The 19,485-nt window shown below is 35.7% G+C and overlaps 1 protein-coding gene across 2 annotated transcripts; it reads right to left on the bottom strand.

Annotated features, from left to right (window-relative positions):
- Positions 1–1,477: 1,477 nt before the first annotated feature.
- LOC148872960 (chromosome-associated kinesin) lies at positions 1,478–15,580 on the bottom strand. 2 transcript variants are annotated; one of them, XM_088969548.1, is made up of 9 exons: positions 14,134–14,394; positions 13,378–13,703; positions 8,213–8,279; positions 7,349–7,426; positions 6,064–6,116; positions 5,666–5,802; positions 5,318–5,382; positions 1,990–2,048; positions 1,478–1,871 (listed from the first exon to the last, which is right to left on the bottom strand). In XM_088969548.1, exons 2-9 carry the CDS (start codon positions 13,573–13,575, stop codon positions 1,782–1,784), a joined length of 747 nt encoding a protein of 248 aa, XP_088825674.1. In that variant the 5' UTR covers positions 13,576–13,703; positions 14,134–14,394; the 3' UTR covers positions 1,478–1,781. The 2 variants fall into 2 exon arrangements, with proteins under 2 accessions (XP_088825674.1, XP_088825673.1); XM_088969547.1 differs by having other exon boundaries at positions 13,378–15,580.
- Positions 15,581–19,485: the final 3,905 nt, after the last annotated feature.

Here is a 19,485-nt window from a genome sequence, read left to right as displayed (position 1 = left end):
ACGTGTCTCCCAGTCACAAGGTCGGGCCAAATTCTCCTTTATCATTTGGTAAACCACTTTTCTCATAAGTACTTATATCGACACAAATAACAATTTTAGCCATCACTTCACTCATACATATATGTTAATAATGACATTTTTTCTTATTTTTTAATAATTTGCATAAATGAAAATAAAATATAAATTAATTGAAAATTCTGAATTACATTTTACATACTATATGTATCTTATGAACCTTATATACTTTTAATTAAAATAATATATTTTTGTAAGTTATTAACCAATAAATTAATCCACAATAAATAAGTAAATAAAACATAATAATTACTTAAAAAATAAAAACTATTATTTATATTTTTTTAAAACAAACATTATTTATATAAAAATATTAAAGAAGTAACAACAACGATTTATTAATTAAGTAAAGTTATTGTGTGATATAATATGTCAACGATTCTATTATTATTGATTGTAATGTATTTTTTTATGTAACATAGTAAAGTTATTAAGGCGTTGTTTAGTCCCATGGGCTATGGCCAAACGTGTTTGGCCACGTGTTGTGTTTAGTGTTGTTTGACAGTTAGGGTGACGTTAGACACTCCATAAGCTCAACAGTAAATAAATGATGTTTCCCCCGATGCCTGCATGATGATGATATAACACCGTTTTTCAAATAAATGGCCACGAACCAAACACCATGTAAAGTCGGAACCCACATTGTTAAGCAAAATTTAAATAGAAGCCCCATGACAATCCCAAGTGAGTTGAATCCAACTTGTGCTTTCCTATGCTCCAGTAAGTTACTTGGTTTTGCACTTGCATGTTAGGAGTCTTAAGACTCTCGAAGTCTAAGGTAGTAATGTGGGTTGGGCCAACACAGCCCAGCATGACTCGGCCCAGGGTTATGCCGGGCTTCTCTCTTGATAGATTCATGCCAAGCAGGCATGGCCCGCTGAAGTAAGGCAGCCCAAAAAAGTGGATCATAGCAGCCCAGCCCAGCCCAGCCAACATTGCAGCTCTAGGACTCTCTCTAACAAACATAGGGCACAGACTTAAAAATGACCAAAGGTTGTGAATGACTGCAAAAGCAAAATTTTGCCAATAAGACTCGGTATTATACTGTATTTAGGGGATAACTCGGGTTGGGCGGTTGGGCCAAGTCGGACCATTCAAATTTCATAATAGAATCCACCCGTGCCATGTGCCCCTTGCTCGGGAAACCAATACGATACCGGCAGGTTGGTGTAGGACGAGTTCACACCTCCACCCCACAAGGGACCGCCCCACAACGCCCCACAGCACATCCCACTGTGTATCGGGAACATCTCCCAATAATAATACCACTTCCGATGATATCATCATCGGAAGATGTTCCCAATACACGGCAGCGGGGATGTGCTGTGGGGCGGAGATGTGATCTCAGGTAGGACTATGTCCAGTCCACTTTTCACTTGGTCCTTTCTTGAACAACATTGTATTGAAATTGAAGGTTTGAAGCATATTGTTTCCCATGACAAAAGAGATTTTAGGAAGTATAAAATGGACATCCACACGTATCCCCCGTCTCACAAAACCAGTTTAACATTACTGGAAGGAAAGAGAAGTAAGAACAAGTTTAATAGAACTTTCGCCGCAATAAAATAAAAAAATCTGCAGAATTTGAAGCTGCCAGAACCAGTAATCGTATGTATTTCCTTTTTATAACACATTCATTTGTCCCAACGCAGAATGGACAGACCTGCAAAGCCTTCCCCACTCAACAGCCACAGGATCTCTTATCATCAGACCGCAACTCCCAACTCTGACATTTTCATTATCCTCTTGTCCAGAGAACTTCTCTGTTGTTTCACCAGAGATGCCATGGAAGCAACCTGAAAAAAGGGAAATATTTCAGTTTAAAGTTTAAACCACACACTGTCTGAATGACGGTTGACATGCATCAGCATAGAAAATAGAAGTTTCAAGGATAAAGAAAGATGCTGGATTTGCCTCTGCTCGAAGCTTCAAAGCCTCCCTGCCAGGAATTTCCCGTAGCCCATCCATCAAATCTACAAATTTATTTTTTGTAAACAGTGTCAGATTAGGTAAGCAAATATTGAATCATAAAACAAAATATATCAGGCTATCCATCTAATTACAAAATTAAATCACTTTTTTTCATTTGTTCCTTCTTTTTTAACTTGATATCCTAGGCAGCAACTTTATCTGTATACTTTGATCATAATGTGACTGAACACTCAATAAGACCTTATCCCAACCAACACCCATTTCGCCATTCCACTTGAAACAATTCACAATTCATGTTTGTAGGATTTGAGAATTTGTCATGCTCGTTGCCAGCCTGACCCTATCCTTTATCCAGGCTGGGAACCAGCACAGCAAAACAAGTTTGGTAATTCTATGTATTGCAAGAAAGTAAAATATCAATTAATAAGATGTGTATGTGAATGAAAAGATGAGGGGAACATATACCAAAAAATAATAACAATAAAGGAAAAACAAAGAAAACTTCCCACTCCCCTCACAGAAAGAGATCTCCCATTTCATTGAATAAGTGAGCTAATCTCCACACACCTAAGCCATCTCAGCCTATATCTGATGGCAGCATTTGCTGAACCCCCAAGGACCGAGAGTGGAGGAGCCACTCACTCTTGGCAGTTCTTGAGCCAGTCAAGGCAATAATCTTTTCCTTGACTGCATTTGCATACAAATTGGCTTCTGAAAAACCATAGCAACAATGGCATACTATGATTTTGAAAAACAGGCCATGACATTTTTAGAAAAAAATATATATTCTCTCATGAAGGAAAAAAAAAGGAAACAAGTTTGCCCTCATATAATGATTTTATTTTCTTTTGCGAGGGCTTTTTATCTTTCAGTAAGGACAGAGACAGATATGTTATATGGAACGGAGTGTTGAACAGTTAAGAAACAAATATTCAAAAAATAAGTTTAGCAGAAATGCGAATGTTCAGATGGATGAGTAGGGAAATTAAAAAGGAAAGGATGAAAAATTAACATGTTCTTAGGATCTTAGGAGTAGACCATCTACAATATCAGTGAGAAAGACATGACGTGATCTATTGAAAGAAGGATCTAAAAAGAAGGGGGCAGACCAAAAGGGACATGGATAATGGTAGTTAAAAATAATTTGAGGGTCCATAAATTAACAAAGAATATGATACTGAACAGAGTGGAATTGCAGAACAGGATTCATGTAAACAACCTCATATAATTGGGACAAGGCTTAGTTGAGTTGAGTTTGTTATTGCCTTCACTACAAAGTTGTCCCATTTACAATCCCTACTCTAATTTATTTACCTTTTCTTATTTCTTTCAAAGGGTTATTTTACACTGAAAGTGCATATGTTGGCATCATATCTGATTCTAGATTTTCTATTAACATGTTTTTGGCTCTGAAGTAGTGTATTTCAATCAAACCCAGATAAATGACACTATCATTGTTTTAAACTTCTATTAAAAGCTGACTTCCAGGTTCCAACAAAAAAAGGGCAGCCCAGTGCACAAGGCTCCCGCCAATGCAGGGTCTGGGGAGGGATAGATGTACGCAGCCTTACCCCTGCACATACAGAGAGGCTGTTTCCAAGCTGACTTCCAACAACCGAAATGAAATCTACCAATTGAATTTCATTTTTTTTTTCAATTGAATTTCATATCAAGTTTCAGCAAGTTTTGATTCATCATCATCATCCAAGCCTTATCCCAACTATATGGAGTAGGCTAGATGAATACTAATTTCACCACTCCAATCTGTTAAATGCCATAACTTTTGTTAAATCATGAGCACTGAAATAATTTTTACTAAGACCCATATCCTTTTTGTTCTACCCCTAGCCCTTCAAGCCCCATCAACTTGCAATAGATCACTTATTATGGTTAGGGGTGTCAATGGGACTGGATTTGGCCCAATCTGGTCCAGTCCAATGTGAGTACATTATAAATGGACCAGGTCCAGTCCATTCCAATGAATATTTTGGACCATTTTGGACCGGTTCAATTCAATGTCTGGACCGCCCAATCTGTTCAAATTCGTTTTGACTTAGATTGGTTTCAACCCAAACCCAGTACATTAGCACCTATATTCTTATCTTATATCAATGGACCAGATATTGGCCTTAATCCAATCCAATCCAATATAAATTTATTACGGACGGACCAGATCTAATCCAATCTAATAAATATTTTGGACCAGATTGGTCCAATCCAATATGTCTTGTTGGTCCATCCAATCTATCCAAATTCATTTTGGACTGGACGGGGTCCAATCCAAAATCGGTCCATTGACACCCTTACTTATGGGTGCTGCTGATGGTCTTCTATGCACATGACCAAACTATGATTGATCAATAAAAATATCACACATACAGAATACATGATTTTGGTTAAAATATGAGAGTATGCTAACTAAAACCATAAAATAAGTGTAATAGAGAAAGAAAGGGTCGTTGCATCAAAAATAATAAAAAGGGAGAACTCTCTAAAACTCAAGAAAACGAACAGACTATAACAAAAATATTTGAACATAACTTAATGTTAGTTGTATTTATTTGTAATGGAAGAGGCATTTGGATGTTAATGATATCAGACACGCATAATGGCATACATTAGTTTCAACAAATTATGTTTCCTACTCTAAATAGTTGCTTTGATTGTATGATGAGTTTTAAATCTGTCTGGGTGTTTATTCTATCTTTTTCTTACACTGTTTGGTTTGAAAGAAAATGTAGGGAAAGGGAGGTAAAGGTAAAGAAACCTATACAAGCCTTGTATAGGTTTCCATACCTCTCTTTTAAACCAAACACAGGGTAAAGGTTTATTGTAGATTCCCAATATTTTTTTTCTAAGAAAGGTAAATGTTCCATTTACAGGGGCAAAAAATAGACCCCAGAAGCTATACAAATGACACTGTATAAATGTATACAAAGACTATTCTGCTGCATAGAATAAAAAGCAAGAAAGTGTATTACACTTTAGATTTCCAACATTTTCATAGTTTCCATAAATTTACAATATTTCTACGAGCTTTCATGAATTAATTCCACTTCCATAAGGTCTGAGGTTTATACTGGAATTGAAAGTTAAAAACCTTGGACATTATACTATTGCTGTTTTATGGCTTAATAGAGCACCACTTCCATTTGTGTCAAGATAAAGGTTTCACTTCAAGGTTCAATAAAGAAATGCTTGAATGGTCTAATAGGCTAAACTATGAGAAATAGAGAAATAATTATAAATATTGATCAATTCAATTGCTATCCAGTTCCACAATTTGGTAAAAACAAGCATACATACATACCAGCTGCTTGAGCTTCAATCTTGTATACTGATTTAGCAAGTCTTTGAATGTCAGCCCCAGCATTCCTGCAGAAATATTTTAAATAATCAGCTCAAATGTATGATGCCTGTGCTATATGCATGAACCTTTTATAATGGTTTTATGTGTGTGTGTGTGTGCCCATCTGTATAACCGTTCCATTGTTGCCATTAGTCCTGTCATCCTTCAAGATCAGCCCTAAGATGCAAGTACAGTAAATAGACTTGCTCTAGTCAAGTAATTCAACAACCAAAAATACATTGTCTTGATGGTCAAACACATCCATATAGTTATTTTGATGTAAATAAATGAATGAGGTACCACATTTACATTAGTTGATCATAACCACGTTTCATATCCTTTTCAGCGAGAGTTGCCCTTTCAAGGAGCTTTTTACTTTCATTCTTCATTAAATCCACAGAAAGAGTCAGCTCTTTGACATTCTTCTCAGCCCTAAGAAATTGTGCCTGTCAACAGATGTGTGAACATTAAGTAAAAAAGAAAATGCTTTAGAGTATAAAAACACAAGTTTCTTTACTTCTATTTGAAGAGAGGACAGATACAGGCTTCTTACATCAATAGAAGGTGATGCAATATATGCATGTTAAAAACTATATGCAACTCACCGTGTAAAACACTTGTTGAAATGGATAAATTGAGAAAAAAAAATCAATTTACTTTATAACCCTATTTATATGAACCTTCTTTGAAGAAAGATGAGAATGTACCTCCTCACTCTGAAGTCGGCCCAATGTATGACGAAACAGAAACCTTCTTGGACCTGCAAATGCAGCAACATTATACTCAAAGCTATATATGACTTAACATAAGGAAGATAAGTCTGAAGACTCCAAACAAATTAAGAGTCGAATAAGAGATGCAAAAATGCAAGGGTTCAGACAGAGCAACCCAAAAGAAAAAAGAAAAGAAACGAAAAGAAAGGTAGGAAGGTAGGAAGGAAGGAAAGAAAGGAAAGGAAAGGGAGAAAAGCAAGAGAAACAAATGCCATTTGTTCTAGTTCTTAAGTATTAGAAAGAACCAAGTTAAACTCTAAGAGAGTTTTCTTTAGTCTCTTTAAGAAAACCAAGAGAAACAATCGTCACAACTTTCAAACATCAGGCAAGCATGTACCAACCAATTCTCAGTCAACTGTCTCAGATTCTCAGGCACCTCAAATGCATAACTTACGACTGACCACAAGATCCCATGCTTGGATAACCAATCAACCAATCAATTCAATCCCCAAGAGGAAATCTTATCCCAGATCATTATAATGTTGGCAATGATGTACCGACTCTTTTGCCTTTCATCCTCCATGTAGTCATATACTCAATACTAAAGGAAATACAATCTACACCCTACGAATGACAAAGGGTGCTGAAAAGATGTCCAATTTCCTGAAAATGTTACATATTCAAAGCATGGTTACTTCAACTCTCAGAAAAAAAAAAAAAAAAAGTAAGATTTACCTACCTCCACCCCTAGAAAAAAGTACTCGCTTCAAATGGTGTGGGACCAATAATAAAAATGAGTAACCTTTCTAATTTAATTTCCTAATTCAAATAAAAGACTCACCATAAAGATTTTCAATTCGTTAATTGATGTGGGTCTTTTCTTTTAGATAAAGTGGGTCAGCAATTTCAAACTAAACCCGATTTAATCTCCTAAGTTAAATAGAAAATCCAACCCAAGTTTACTGCATGAATAGTAAATCCCAAACAAAATAATATGTGGTTACCCCATACTTGGTATGGGGTGGTCATTAGCTAGCAATGTATTAAAATTAAATCAATGTCATATAATTAGGATGAAATAAAACCATTTATTTGATCTATATAGTTAATAATTATATTTCTAGTATTTTGTTATATATTTACATATTTTTCTATAATAAATATTGTAAATAATAAACTATTCTTTGGGATGCGTATTGACAAAATGTTCCATAAAAATTCTAGCAACATTAGTATGGTATTAAAGAAATGCAAGAAAGATCAGAAAAGATTCTCATACCCCGCATAAGAAGAAGACCTGCTGTAACAGCTATTCCACCTGCCACAGCTGGGTGCTCTTGTGCACTCATCAACTCATCTAGAAAGGTAGAAGTTAGAGCATAAAACCAACACTAGAAATATGAGTTAGAGAGAAAGATACATAGTGAGAAAGGTTGTATTTTTGTGACATGCCATTTTCCATGAACAAGGCACACTTCCTCTGACAGGACAGAAAGTATCCTTGCCTCCCCCCTCTTAATTCTTGTAATACTAAAATGATTATATAAAGGTATTCTCTGTCATTTTCAGAAACTACTTTAGGGCTTACTTATATTTCACCCCTATATAAAAAGGGGGTGTGCCCAAGTTACCACCATGGCACCATGAAAAACTATATGCAGAATAAATTCCTATTCTCAATGAACCCAAGATACATATGATAGATATTGTTGATGCACTTCTCATTCCAAACCTGATCATCTTCCAAGCTACCTCCTAGTTGAGTGATAACCAGAAAAGGAAAAACAAGGATCTCAACCATCTGATAAAAATGGGAACTTGATCTTAAGAAAAGGAAAATGGGGTTAGTGTTAGGAAGAGAAAGTTAAAATATGAACGTTGTGTTTAGAGATTGTTCCTTTGATGATCCAGTTGGCTACCATATGGTATGGGCCAGGTTTTGTTTTTGATTTAAAGAAGATTAGGATCATCTAATATTTTCCAAAGGTTATATGAGGTGGGGAAAAATACTTGTTACCATTTATGCCCATCTGTGGAAAGCTCCACTGAATAAAGCCAATTGATATGAATTAAGGAAAGAAAGTTTCATGTATTAACTCCACATACGTATTTCCATTACTGCTGCAGGGAGAGAACAATTCACCTTTGACTTTCTTGAAGACAGCATCTTCATAAGTTTTATACTGGGATTTCAACTGCGCTGTGAAAGTCTGTAAGATGTGATACAATTCTTAGCACAAACAAAGTACAAATAGAAAAACACTTTCATAAAGTCATTGCTAATTATATGGGAGTAATAAAAGCATTAAAAAAAGAAAGATAAACTACAATCTTGAACTTAACTGCAGCTTAGCATACATAAACTGAAACATTATGTGACTAAATCACTATATCTTGCTAACAGAAAGACAGACAGGGCAAGTTACTATTAATTGAAACAATTCTAAATTTCTTAACAATACCACAGCATTGACATGGTTAATAGTCAATCCTTGCTTGAATTTCTTTTTGATCAGCAACGACAAAGAAGAATCTCATTAACGATTAAGAAAAAGATAGAACAAGGAGTTCTGAACAGCAAGCATGCCCAATACAAGGCAAGCCACCCAACCCATATTACAATTGTGCCCAATGCATAAACTGTCTTTGAACCCCTTGCTTAGCTAAGTTGTCTGCCAATGCCAAGCTATTTGCAGATCTTCTAACCCAACACACTTGGATGTTCATGTCTTTTGACAGCCACAGAAATCTTCTGAAAACTATTAATTGAAGCAATTCTAAATTTCTTAAAAATACCACAGCATTGACATGGTTAATAGTCAATCCTTGCTTGAATTTCTTTTTGATCAGCAACGACAAAGAAGAATTTCATTAACAATTAAGAAAAAGATACAACAAGGAGTTCTGAACAGAAAGCATGCCCAATACAAGGCAAGCCACATTTATCAAAAAAAAAAAAATACAAGGCAAGCCACCCAACACATATTACAACTGTGCCCAATGCATAAACTGTCTTTGAACCCCTTGCTTAGCTAAGTTGTCTGCCAAGCTGTTTGCAAATCTTCTAACCCAACACACTTGGATGTTCATGTCTTTTGACAGCCCCAGAAATCTGAAAACATTCCCTAGATGTCAAGTCACCCCCTCTCCTTTTACCAACCATCCCACAACTACCTTCAAATCCCCTTCAATAATCAATCTGCAATTCCCAATTCTTTGGCCTTCTCTACCCCATAAACCACTGTCAAAAATTCTGTTTTCACTGAATCACCATGCTCTATTGGACCTGAAAATAAAGCACTAATAATGCCTCCCTCATCCATAATAACCCCTCCAATACCAAAGGGACCCAGGTTACCCATACAGCTATGGAAGTGCTGAACCCACCCAGATATTACAATTGAGTCCTGTGTACCCCTTGCTTAGCTAGACCATCTGCCAAGCTGTTGGCAGTTCTTCTCACCCACTTAACTCTGATAGTAATGTCCTTTGCTAACCATTTAAAATGCCTGAAGTCATTCCTCAGGTGCCATGTCACCCCTCTCCTTCCTTCAGCCATTTCACAACAGTTCTCGAACCACCCTCAATGATTAGGTTATTGACGCCCAACTCCCTTGCCTTCTCGACCCCGTATACTGCAGCTAACAGTTCTGCTCTTGCCACATCACCTTGTTCAGCAAGCCCCGAGTATAAGGTTATGATGTTTCCTTCCTCGTCCCTGATTCCACCCCCCCCCCCAATGCCTGAGGAGCAGGTTTCTGTCTTCTAGTAGATGAACCAACAATAACAGCCCAGGCCCTAAAAAAGTCTTCAACCTTAAAGTCTGAAAACAGTTTCAAACTTTTTGCCCATTGTGCCACTCTTAAGGTCATGATTTCCACCAAGGCTTCCTTACTCCTTTCTCTTTCTTCAAATATTCTTGAATTTCTTTCCTCCCAAACTGCCCCTCCTTTTAGTACAGCTAAAAACAGGAGGGCTAAACAATCCTTCCAACCTGTCAGAAGGAAACCAAAAGCATCCAAAGAGGGAGGAAAACCAATTCCAAAAAAAAAACTAACAAGAGGGCAAGAGATTAGGAGATGAAAGGCAGTTTTACCACTTAACTTGCACATAACGCAGCAGCTGGGGGACAAACACCAAGTTGGCCTTTTTCTTTGAAGCAAGTCACAGGTATTAATACAGCCATGAAACGCTTCCCAACAGAAAGCACTGATTTTCGAGGGAATGGGAAAGCACCAAACTTCCTTAACTGGGAAAGGAGAGGACGAAGTGGCAACCAAAGAATTGAAGAAAGATTTACAAGAGAACAGACCATCAGAATTTCGGCCCCAAACCCTGGAATCCATAACCCCTTCACCCAAACACACTAAATTCAACAAGCCAAGCAACTCAGGCACATTAGGAATTTCAGCTTCTCTAAGGTTCCTCTTAAAGCCAAAGTTCCAATTCAACCCAGAAGGATGATCTGTTGGGTCAAGAAATCAAATATAATATAGGTCTACCCTTAAAACTGGATAGGTCACAAAGAGCAGGAAAGCAGGAAATCTTTCACCCAAAGGGGCGTCCCCAATCCAATCATCCTCCCAAAACCTAATTTTTTGACCCAAAGCCAATCATACCTGACATGATTTAGAAAGGTAGGAAGAACCTTGTGGATGGCCTTCCAGGGGAAGCCAAGGTAGCTCTACAAAGACAACCAGCACGCCATCCATTGCCAGATATGCCATGAATGCTTGCAATAACTTTGTGCCATAGCTTGTCATTCTCATTAGGAAATCGCCAAGGTTTTCATATTTAAGAATGAGCAGAGCCATACTCTTCAGCTTGACACTACCAATTGACCCAATTCCCAACCCCCCTTCTACCTTTAATTTCACCACCTTGTCCCATCTAACCAAGTGATCCTTCTTTTTTTCCCCCCAACTCCCAGAGAAAGTCCCTCATGATTTTTTCAATTTTCCTCACTATCTCTTGGGACATAACACTGACATGCAGTACACTGGAAGGTTTGCAAGGATGGACTTAATAAGAATTCATCTCTCCCCACTGGAATATAGTTCCTTTTCCATCCAGCCAGCCGCTTCTCAACCCTCTCCACCACAGGGGTCCAAAAACTAGCTAATCTAGTGTTGTCACCTAGGGGTAAGCCTAAATATCTCAGAGGCCACTCTCCCCTCTCACAACCTAAAGCGCTTGCCATGTCCCTTAAATCATCTTCTTTAGGGGTGCTCACGGTTCGGTTAACCAAACAGTGCGCTAATTTTTGAAACCTAACTGGGTTACCGTTTTTTGGAAAACCGGTAACCAAAACCAAACTGAAGTCGATCAGTTGACTAGTTCAGTTAACCATCGATTTGGTTTGTTGGTTTTGCAGTTTTTTATTATTTACAATATTTATTATAGAAAAAATATAAAAATATATAATAAAATACTAGAAATATATTTTATTTTTTAAATAATAAATAATATATTATAAATATATATTTATATATAATGCATATTTATTAATTTATAATGTATAGAAAATATATAATATATATAATATATATAAATATACATAAAATATATAATATAAATATAAGTATACCATTCGGTTCAGTTAACCGCCGGTTTTCTATTTTGGTTAACCAAAACCAAACCGGTACCTTCATTTTTTTTAAATATTGAACCAAAACTGAACCGACCGGTTTGGTTAACTGAATTTTCAGTTTGGTTTCGGTCGGTTCGTTTTTTCGGTTCTTTTGCTCACCCCTAATCTTCTTTTACATTGATTCCAGTAATTAAACTCTTAGACCAACTAACCCTCAAGTTAGACAACCTCCAAAGAGTTTCACCACCAATTTCAAATTTTCCACCCCTGCCCTACAGTCATCTTCACAAAATATCAAATATCATCTGCAAACTACAAGTAATCAAAATATTGTCTCTCCCAATTGGCCAACCTCTAAATAATTGCAAGGAGTTTGCTCCAGAGATCAGTTTACTCAGCCCTTCAGCTACCAAAGTGAAAAGAAAAGGAGAGAGAAGGTCACCATATATTTATTTGGATCATCATATATTTTAACAGCCATTTGAAATGTCTGAACTCATTTCTTAATTGCCAAGCTGCCCCCTCCCCCTTTTTCAGCCAACCCACAACTTTTTCTGAGTCACCTTCAATTACCAGCCTTACAATATATACATAGTTTTACCTATAAAAAAATACAACACCTTCCTGTGCCAAGCTAGGGGAGAGGGTAAGACAACCTTAAGGTTCAATATTCCACAACTATGGACATATGATACAATAGAGCACTCTCTAGCCTAGTATAGCCTCCTCTATGAAGACTATCAGCAAAAGAGTTAGCTCACCTTTGTATTAGTCTAAATAAGTTTCTCATTATGGAAAAACAATAATCTAGCTTCAAGTGATTTTAGCTACTAGCTGACACTCCCTCTCCAACACTTCTGACTTGTCTCGAAATCTTGACCTAAACAAAGCTTTCTGGGAAGTGCACTTCCATTGAAATCATTTCCTCCTTGAGGATCAAAAAGCCGTCCCATCACCCTCCAATCACAAATTCTTATTGAAATTTGAAGATTTAGCGTGGTCTTCTGTTATATCCCTTTTCAGAGCTTTAATCAGGTATACCAACTTACCAATCCAAAATGGAATATAAACTTCTTGATATGTTCCTAACGTAGGAGGTTCCCTCACTCCAAATGGAATATGTATGAGGAGGAAGTATGCAACCCCTCCCCCGGGGCAAGAAAGAGAGGAGAATGAAGTTAAGCATATATATAATTTTTTTCTACCTCTTATTGTTTGTTACTTTCAGTTTCAGCAGTGGTGGGAGAATATAAATACCTGTAAAAAATCAAATAGTAAAAACTATAGAATAACCAGAAACTCTGCAAGCAATCCATATAGAGAAGGCGTATGCCATCAACACAAAGTGAGAATAACAAAGAAAAAAAATAATCCCATAGACAATAGACCCCTAAATTAAACTTTTACTAAACCCAGGGAAAACAAGATGATCGAGGGAAATTAGATTGGAAACCAAATATATCAACCGATCCTGCAAAACATATAACAAGCAATCCAGCTAAAAAAAAATAACAAATAACAAGCAATCCAGCAAATATATATATATATATATATATATATATATATATATATATATATATATATATATAATGGGAAAATTCAAGAGAAACCTAGATAGAAAACACACTCTCCACCAAAATGCCTCAAAAAACGAACAAAAATAAATTAAAAAGTAGCAACATTAGCGTTGAAGGAAGGGGGGGGGGGAGAGGAAGTACCTGCAATGAACGGAAATGGGTCGATGAATTCTCTTGCAGAGAACGAGCAGAACGGAGGGCGGAGTCCGTGGTTCCGAAAACGGTCTGCTTCAGATCCTCTGCGGTGTAAGCGTGCCATGGCTTCTGTTCCTGTGATGCTTCGCGTGGGCTAGAAGGCCCCTCTGCCATTTTTTGTGTATAGTTTTCCCGGGTGACCATTGGTCTCTGGCCCTAAATTGCCTTTCTCTTTTTCAAGCGTAGGGAGAAAGAAAAGGGTAAATTACAAAGACCCCCTATTATGGGGTCAGTGACAGTCCGCCCTGTACCTTTTTTTGCGATAAAGACCCCTGAATTTTAGCCGTTAGACAAAGACCCCTTCCACTAACGTTCTGTCAATTAACTTCGAAAAAAATTTCATCCGACTGTTTAATTTTTAAATGTCCAAACTACCTTTTTTTTATACTGTAAGTTAAGGTGAAATGGCTACAAACAGAAAAAAGGTTGTACAAGTAGCGGTACATGAGGACCGACAAGAGGTGCTCTAAATACGGAGAAGACTTCGAAATACAGGTTGATAATACAAGCTTATAAAAAGTATCAAGAAAATTAGGGGTGTTCACAATTTGGTTAATTGAATTGTCGGTTTTTTCTGAATCTAATCGACTTGATTAATTTTTGAAAAATCTAAATTGAAATCAAACCGATGTAACTGATTAGCCATGGTTCGGTTTTTTTTTTTTGCACTCAAAATTGAGAAAAAATAAAAGAAAATTTTACCTGGCCTGAGTGGTGGCAGAGCCGCATAAATGAGAGATGAGAGAGACAACAACAGAGCATGGGAGGTGGCAGTCCTGGCAGAGTTGAGGCGGCGACCAAGAGAGTCATTGGTTGAGAGGATGACCGACGCTATTGGTTGGAGGATGACCGACGCTAGAGGAAAAACAGGGAAGACAAAGAGAGTCAAAAGACAAGAATCAGAAGAGAGACTGAGAAAATGAGAAAGCCTAATACCTATTACAATTACTGGTTTAGGTTTTCAAGAAGGGAAAACATGGAAAGAGGAAAAACTAAAAAGGCTCTAGGCGGACAGAGTGATAGATGCACGCGTGTTTGTTATTCAATTTAAAAAATAACAAATTCATACATGGAGAGGTAATTTCTTTTGGGACTTGTATGAAAATTGAAAAGGCGCCAGGCAATAGGCTAACCCGACGCGCACCAGGCGCAAGGCTAACAGAGTGACAGATGCACACTAGTAAGGTTATTCGATCTTAAAAATAAAAATAAAAATATAATATATAATATATGTAATATATACATTATACAATATATTATTGTATATATACACCGGTGGGTTTGGTTAATCGATAGTTTTTTGTGCAAGGTTAACTGAAACCGAACCAACCAGTTCGATTAACCGATTTTTGCACTCTTTTTTTGGTTGGTTCAGTTTTCTTTTTCTTCTTCTTCTTTTGCTCACCCCAAAGGAAAACCTATCATCCTTGATTCTTTTTCCCAGCCCCAGCAAAAAGCTGCAGTGAAGAGACTAAAACAAAAGACTGTGTCAAATGTTGCTAATGTAGCAACCTTGGAAAACGCTAATAAATTGGGATTAAGAACAAAATTCCCCTCACTGAAGCTCAAATGTGGTCCTGTTGACAAATCTTATGAGAAAGCAATACCTAGGATTATGTATAGTTCTGAGAAACCTATCACTTCTGATGCTGAAACTGGGACTAAACCTATTACAAAGATCAGTACGATAAAAATTTCCAACGAGATGAGAAATGAAGATATCCAGATAGAAGCTAAGAAGCCATCCATTGTGATACGTCCACCAACAGAGGTAGATAGAGGTCAACCTCGCAAGAAAATCATAATTAAGCAGAAAAAGACAGTTGCTAATGTGGACTAGGTCAGACAAGAAGCTAGCTCTGGACTGGGTGAAGAACATCAAAAGACAAAAAAGTTAATTGAGTTGTCAAGATTTGAAAAACATAGAGAGAAGGAGAGAAAGCAATTGGCTAAAGAGGCATAAGGAGAAAAGCTGCAGAAGAGAGAAGATAGTGGGAAGAGGAGGAAAAGAGGAGATATGCAGAAAGGTTGAGAGAGGAGAAAACAAGGAGGCTTTATGAGGAAAAGAAGGTTTGTTGTGATTGGAAGACATGAAGAAGCCAGGCAAAGGGAGATGGAAGAACATTAAAGACAGAAAGCGAAGAAGAAGAAAACAAAGATGATGAATGAATATTTAGAGGAGCATAAGGGTAGCTTGTAGCTATTTCCATCCACCAACAGAGGAACGAACAGCCTGTTTTGACTCTGCGAGACCAGATATCCATTTCCTAGGTTAAATAGGTTTTAAGAGAAAAAGGGCAAGAAAAAAAATAGAAAAAGTTTAGTAGGGCACTTTGGTAATTTAATGGCCAATGGGGGTCTTTATTGGCTAAAGTTCAAGGAGACTGTTACAAAAAAAAAAAGTACAGGGGACTTTACCACTGACCCCATATTACAACGGGGGCCTTTGTAATTTACCCAAAAAGGTAAATTATTGAAAACTCCTCTAAAGTTTCTGAACTTTGCTGAAACCTCCCCCAATGTTTAGTAATTACAATTACCTCTCCTAAGCTTTCTGATATAGTTACAAGTACACCATTTTGATTATAATCTTCTCACAGTAGACACGAAATTGTCTAAAATAAACATGCAGTGACTATTGAGGCTGGTTTTTACATAAAAATCAATACAAACTTTATGAACAACAAAAATAGAGAGTTTAAAATTGCAATTTTACCTTTAGGTGATTGATGTGAAGGAAAAATTTGAAAAATAAATCAATTTTGGGAAGAGATTGGAAAGGTTTGGTGTAGTGATTAATATGAAGATAATATTTGGAAAATAAGCATATTGGTCAAAAGTAACTGCAAGGATATTTTGGGCATTTTCATGCCTATTGTTAGGTGAATCTAATAAAAGAGATCTACTTTCAATTGTGCTAGAAGATTCAGGAGAGGTGATTGCAATTACCAAACTTTAAATGAGGCTTTAAGATGGTTATAAACTTAAAAGGGAGATTTTGGCAATTTACCTGTAAAAAGTAAATTGCTGAAACCTCCCATCCCATGTAACTTCTAACAATTGCAGTTCAATGCCTTGCTTTATGCTAAAGCAATGCCATCTCCTAAACTTTTCTTTTTTGATATTATTGCATTTACACCCCTTCCATTATCTTCAACTATGAAAGCAAGCAAAATTACCAAAATACCCAACTTTGACCATTTGAATGGTAATTTGGCTTCTAAGTTTTTTTAATACCCCTAAGTTTACTCCAAATGGAAGAGCGGCCACCAAAAAATGTTATTAACCATTATCAAAAGGGGTGTAAATCAAAATAGAGGAGGGCATAGCCCACCTTGCCCCAACCCAACACAATGCTCAAAAAATAGAAAAATAAAAACCAATAAAAAAACAATCAAGACCATTAATCTATATGATGAGACACAATACCAAGATAGTCTTCTTTAAGCAGTAATCTTGCCTCTCATGGAACCTCATTGATGGAATTGTAAGCATAGAAGTTTCCTTCAGTAACACCCTCACTAGCAAAGAAGTCGGCGCATTTGTTCCATTCTCTTAATATATGAGAGAAAGAAATGTGCATAACATCACATGTTTTATTTTTTATTTTTTGAAGTATATAAGTTAGATGCCAAGAGTGGGGAATTTTTGGAAGGAGAATGTCAATTAAACATTGATTATCACTCAACCTCTACCCCCAAAATGTTGTGAGGTAGGCAAATCTGACGGCCATCATAGTGAACATTAAATTCAACTATAATAGAGGTGCTCTAACCATAAAAAATTGTGGAGAGTAATTCAAAAAAGCCTATAAAGTTTTTCACTGCACCACCTCCTCCACTAGTACCAAGGTTCCCACAACAAGCTCCATCTACATTTAGGTTGAGTTTGGTATCATTGTTGTTTTTACCTGAACATTTTTGTGTTAATCAATACAAATTGGTGAGAGATATGTTTTGTCACATCACATTCGAGAATTACTTCAATTAGAATGATTAGACTTCACTTCCTCAAAGAAGAAACACCATTTTGGTGTTTCTAGAAACAGTCTCTCCCACATGCATTTTAAGGTATGAATATTTCAAACATAAACAACCTCAAGTAACGATCGTATGCCAATTTGTATTTGAGAAACCCAAAATATTTCAAGTATAAGTAACAATGGTACCAAACATAACAACACATTTTTCGTTTATAAGAATAAGTTTGAGGTGGATTCCAAATGACCCACCTATTTTTCTTCTTCTTCTTCTTCTTCTTCTTTCCTGTATAGGTAGGAATGTTGAGAATATCAAAACTAGAGAATTGTCACTGTAACAGCGTTTATTCTCATTTGCAATACTAATTTTCCTCAACCATTTGTTTATCCTAGAAATAAGAGAAGAAAAAGGAGATTTCTTGCATTCAAATTTGCGATAACACATTTCCTTCCAAATTATCCAAATAATGAGAAAATAAAGAATCCTAGTGAGATGGTGAATTTAAGAATCACTAGAAGCCTGGTTCAACCACATGAGAATTCTATCAACAACTTGTTAATAGAATTGGCTTCTAAGTTTTTCCTTCCCTATCACAATGATCATAAAATTCATAAAATTTGTGCCCTTTCTACATTTTTTGTATAATTTGTTGAATTATGAATTTTATGTATTTTCTACATTTCTACCTTTTGATTTTTTTTTATATTTTTTATTTGATATATATCAAAAATTTTAGCCATTTATGCATTTTTACTGCAATTCTGATTTTTTTTTGGTTGAAATATATTTTTGAAAACCACATGTTTTCATCTAAGGGCAACCTTGACAATTAAAAATGTTGATATGATAACATCAGCAACTTCGGTTAACCAGATTTTGTTCTGGTTATTTCATAATTGAATTATCCATTTATTGATCTATACAATTACAATCAATTAAACTTGGGACTTGTATTCATTTAGAATTCTCCATGTAATAAGAGCCCCTAATTGATGATTCATAGCTTTCTTAACAAAAAATAAAATTAATTGCATCTAGTTATTAGGCACGAATAGAAATCCTATTGAATTTTCTATGAATATTTTCATAAATAATAATAACATAATTAAATTTAAATAATCATTAATAATTAATTTTACTCCGATTAAATTTAAAGTAAAGTTAGTGTAAATACTAAAGCTTAAGCTAACTTTGATGTAATTATTTGTCTATTTTATTTATTTTAACTTAACCTATTTAGTAATTTTAATTTTTCAATTTATAAGTTAATTAAGTACTGATATATATCTTTTAATAATACATGTTATCATATATTAATTGTAACTTTATTAATATCAACTTATTCGTATTAATATCATTAATTTAAGTAGAGGTGATCTTCTAATCACCAACAAACCTACACGAACTATGCTGTTTTCATGAGTTACACTATAAGACCATCAACAGCCTTGGATTAATAGTTGTCCCTCATGGCACCATTAATATGGACAACCTTGCATTTGGAGGGTTTGATATTTAAGCCAAGATCTAAAACCTCAACGAAGAAGTTACATCCTCATTGAGATCTAACTTGATTATGACCCTTTTAACCTTTGATGATACTATTGAGATTGAAATTAATCTTATTAGCACCTACATCCTTGGCCCCAAATTAATGCTTGAGACTATCCTATTTACCATATAATCAAATTTTAATGGTTTATTTATTTTCATTCACATGATTAAGTCAAGCTAATTGGGTTAATTATATAGCCATTTTAGTAATTGGTTTTTAATTGTTTAACCAACTTATATTCATTTTATATTATTTAATCTTTCATTACTTATTCATTTATTTTATTATCCATTTAATTGTTTTCAAATGGTTTAATCACTTCCTATTGTTTAACCATATATCATTTAGGTTAATTAAGTTACGTGCATGAATGAGAAATGCTTGTAAAGGGCTTTTATGCCATTATCTATTAGAGAAAAAAAAGAGAAAATAAAGGAATGGAGTTGGGGAGAGAGATGGAAGGGGGTTATTGTTACTTGTTAGAGAAAAAAAAACAAAAAAGAATAAGGCCCTGTTTGG

This window comes from Nelumbo lutea, chromosome 2 (genome assembly GCF_056320005.1).
Source record: "Nelumbo lutea isolate HS-2025 chromosome 2, American lotus-T2T, whole genome shotgun sequence".
Taxonomy (NCBI): Eukaryota; Viridiplantae; Streptophyta; class Magnoliopsida; order Proteales; family Nelumbonaceae; genus Nelumbo; species Nelumbo lutea.
This window is presented reverse-complemented; position numbering and strand designations above follow the sequence as displayed.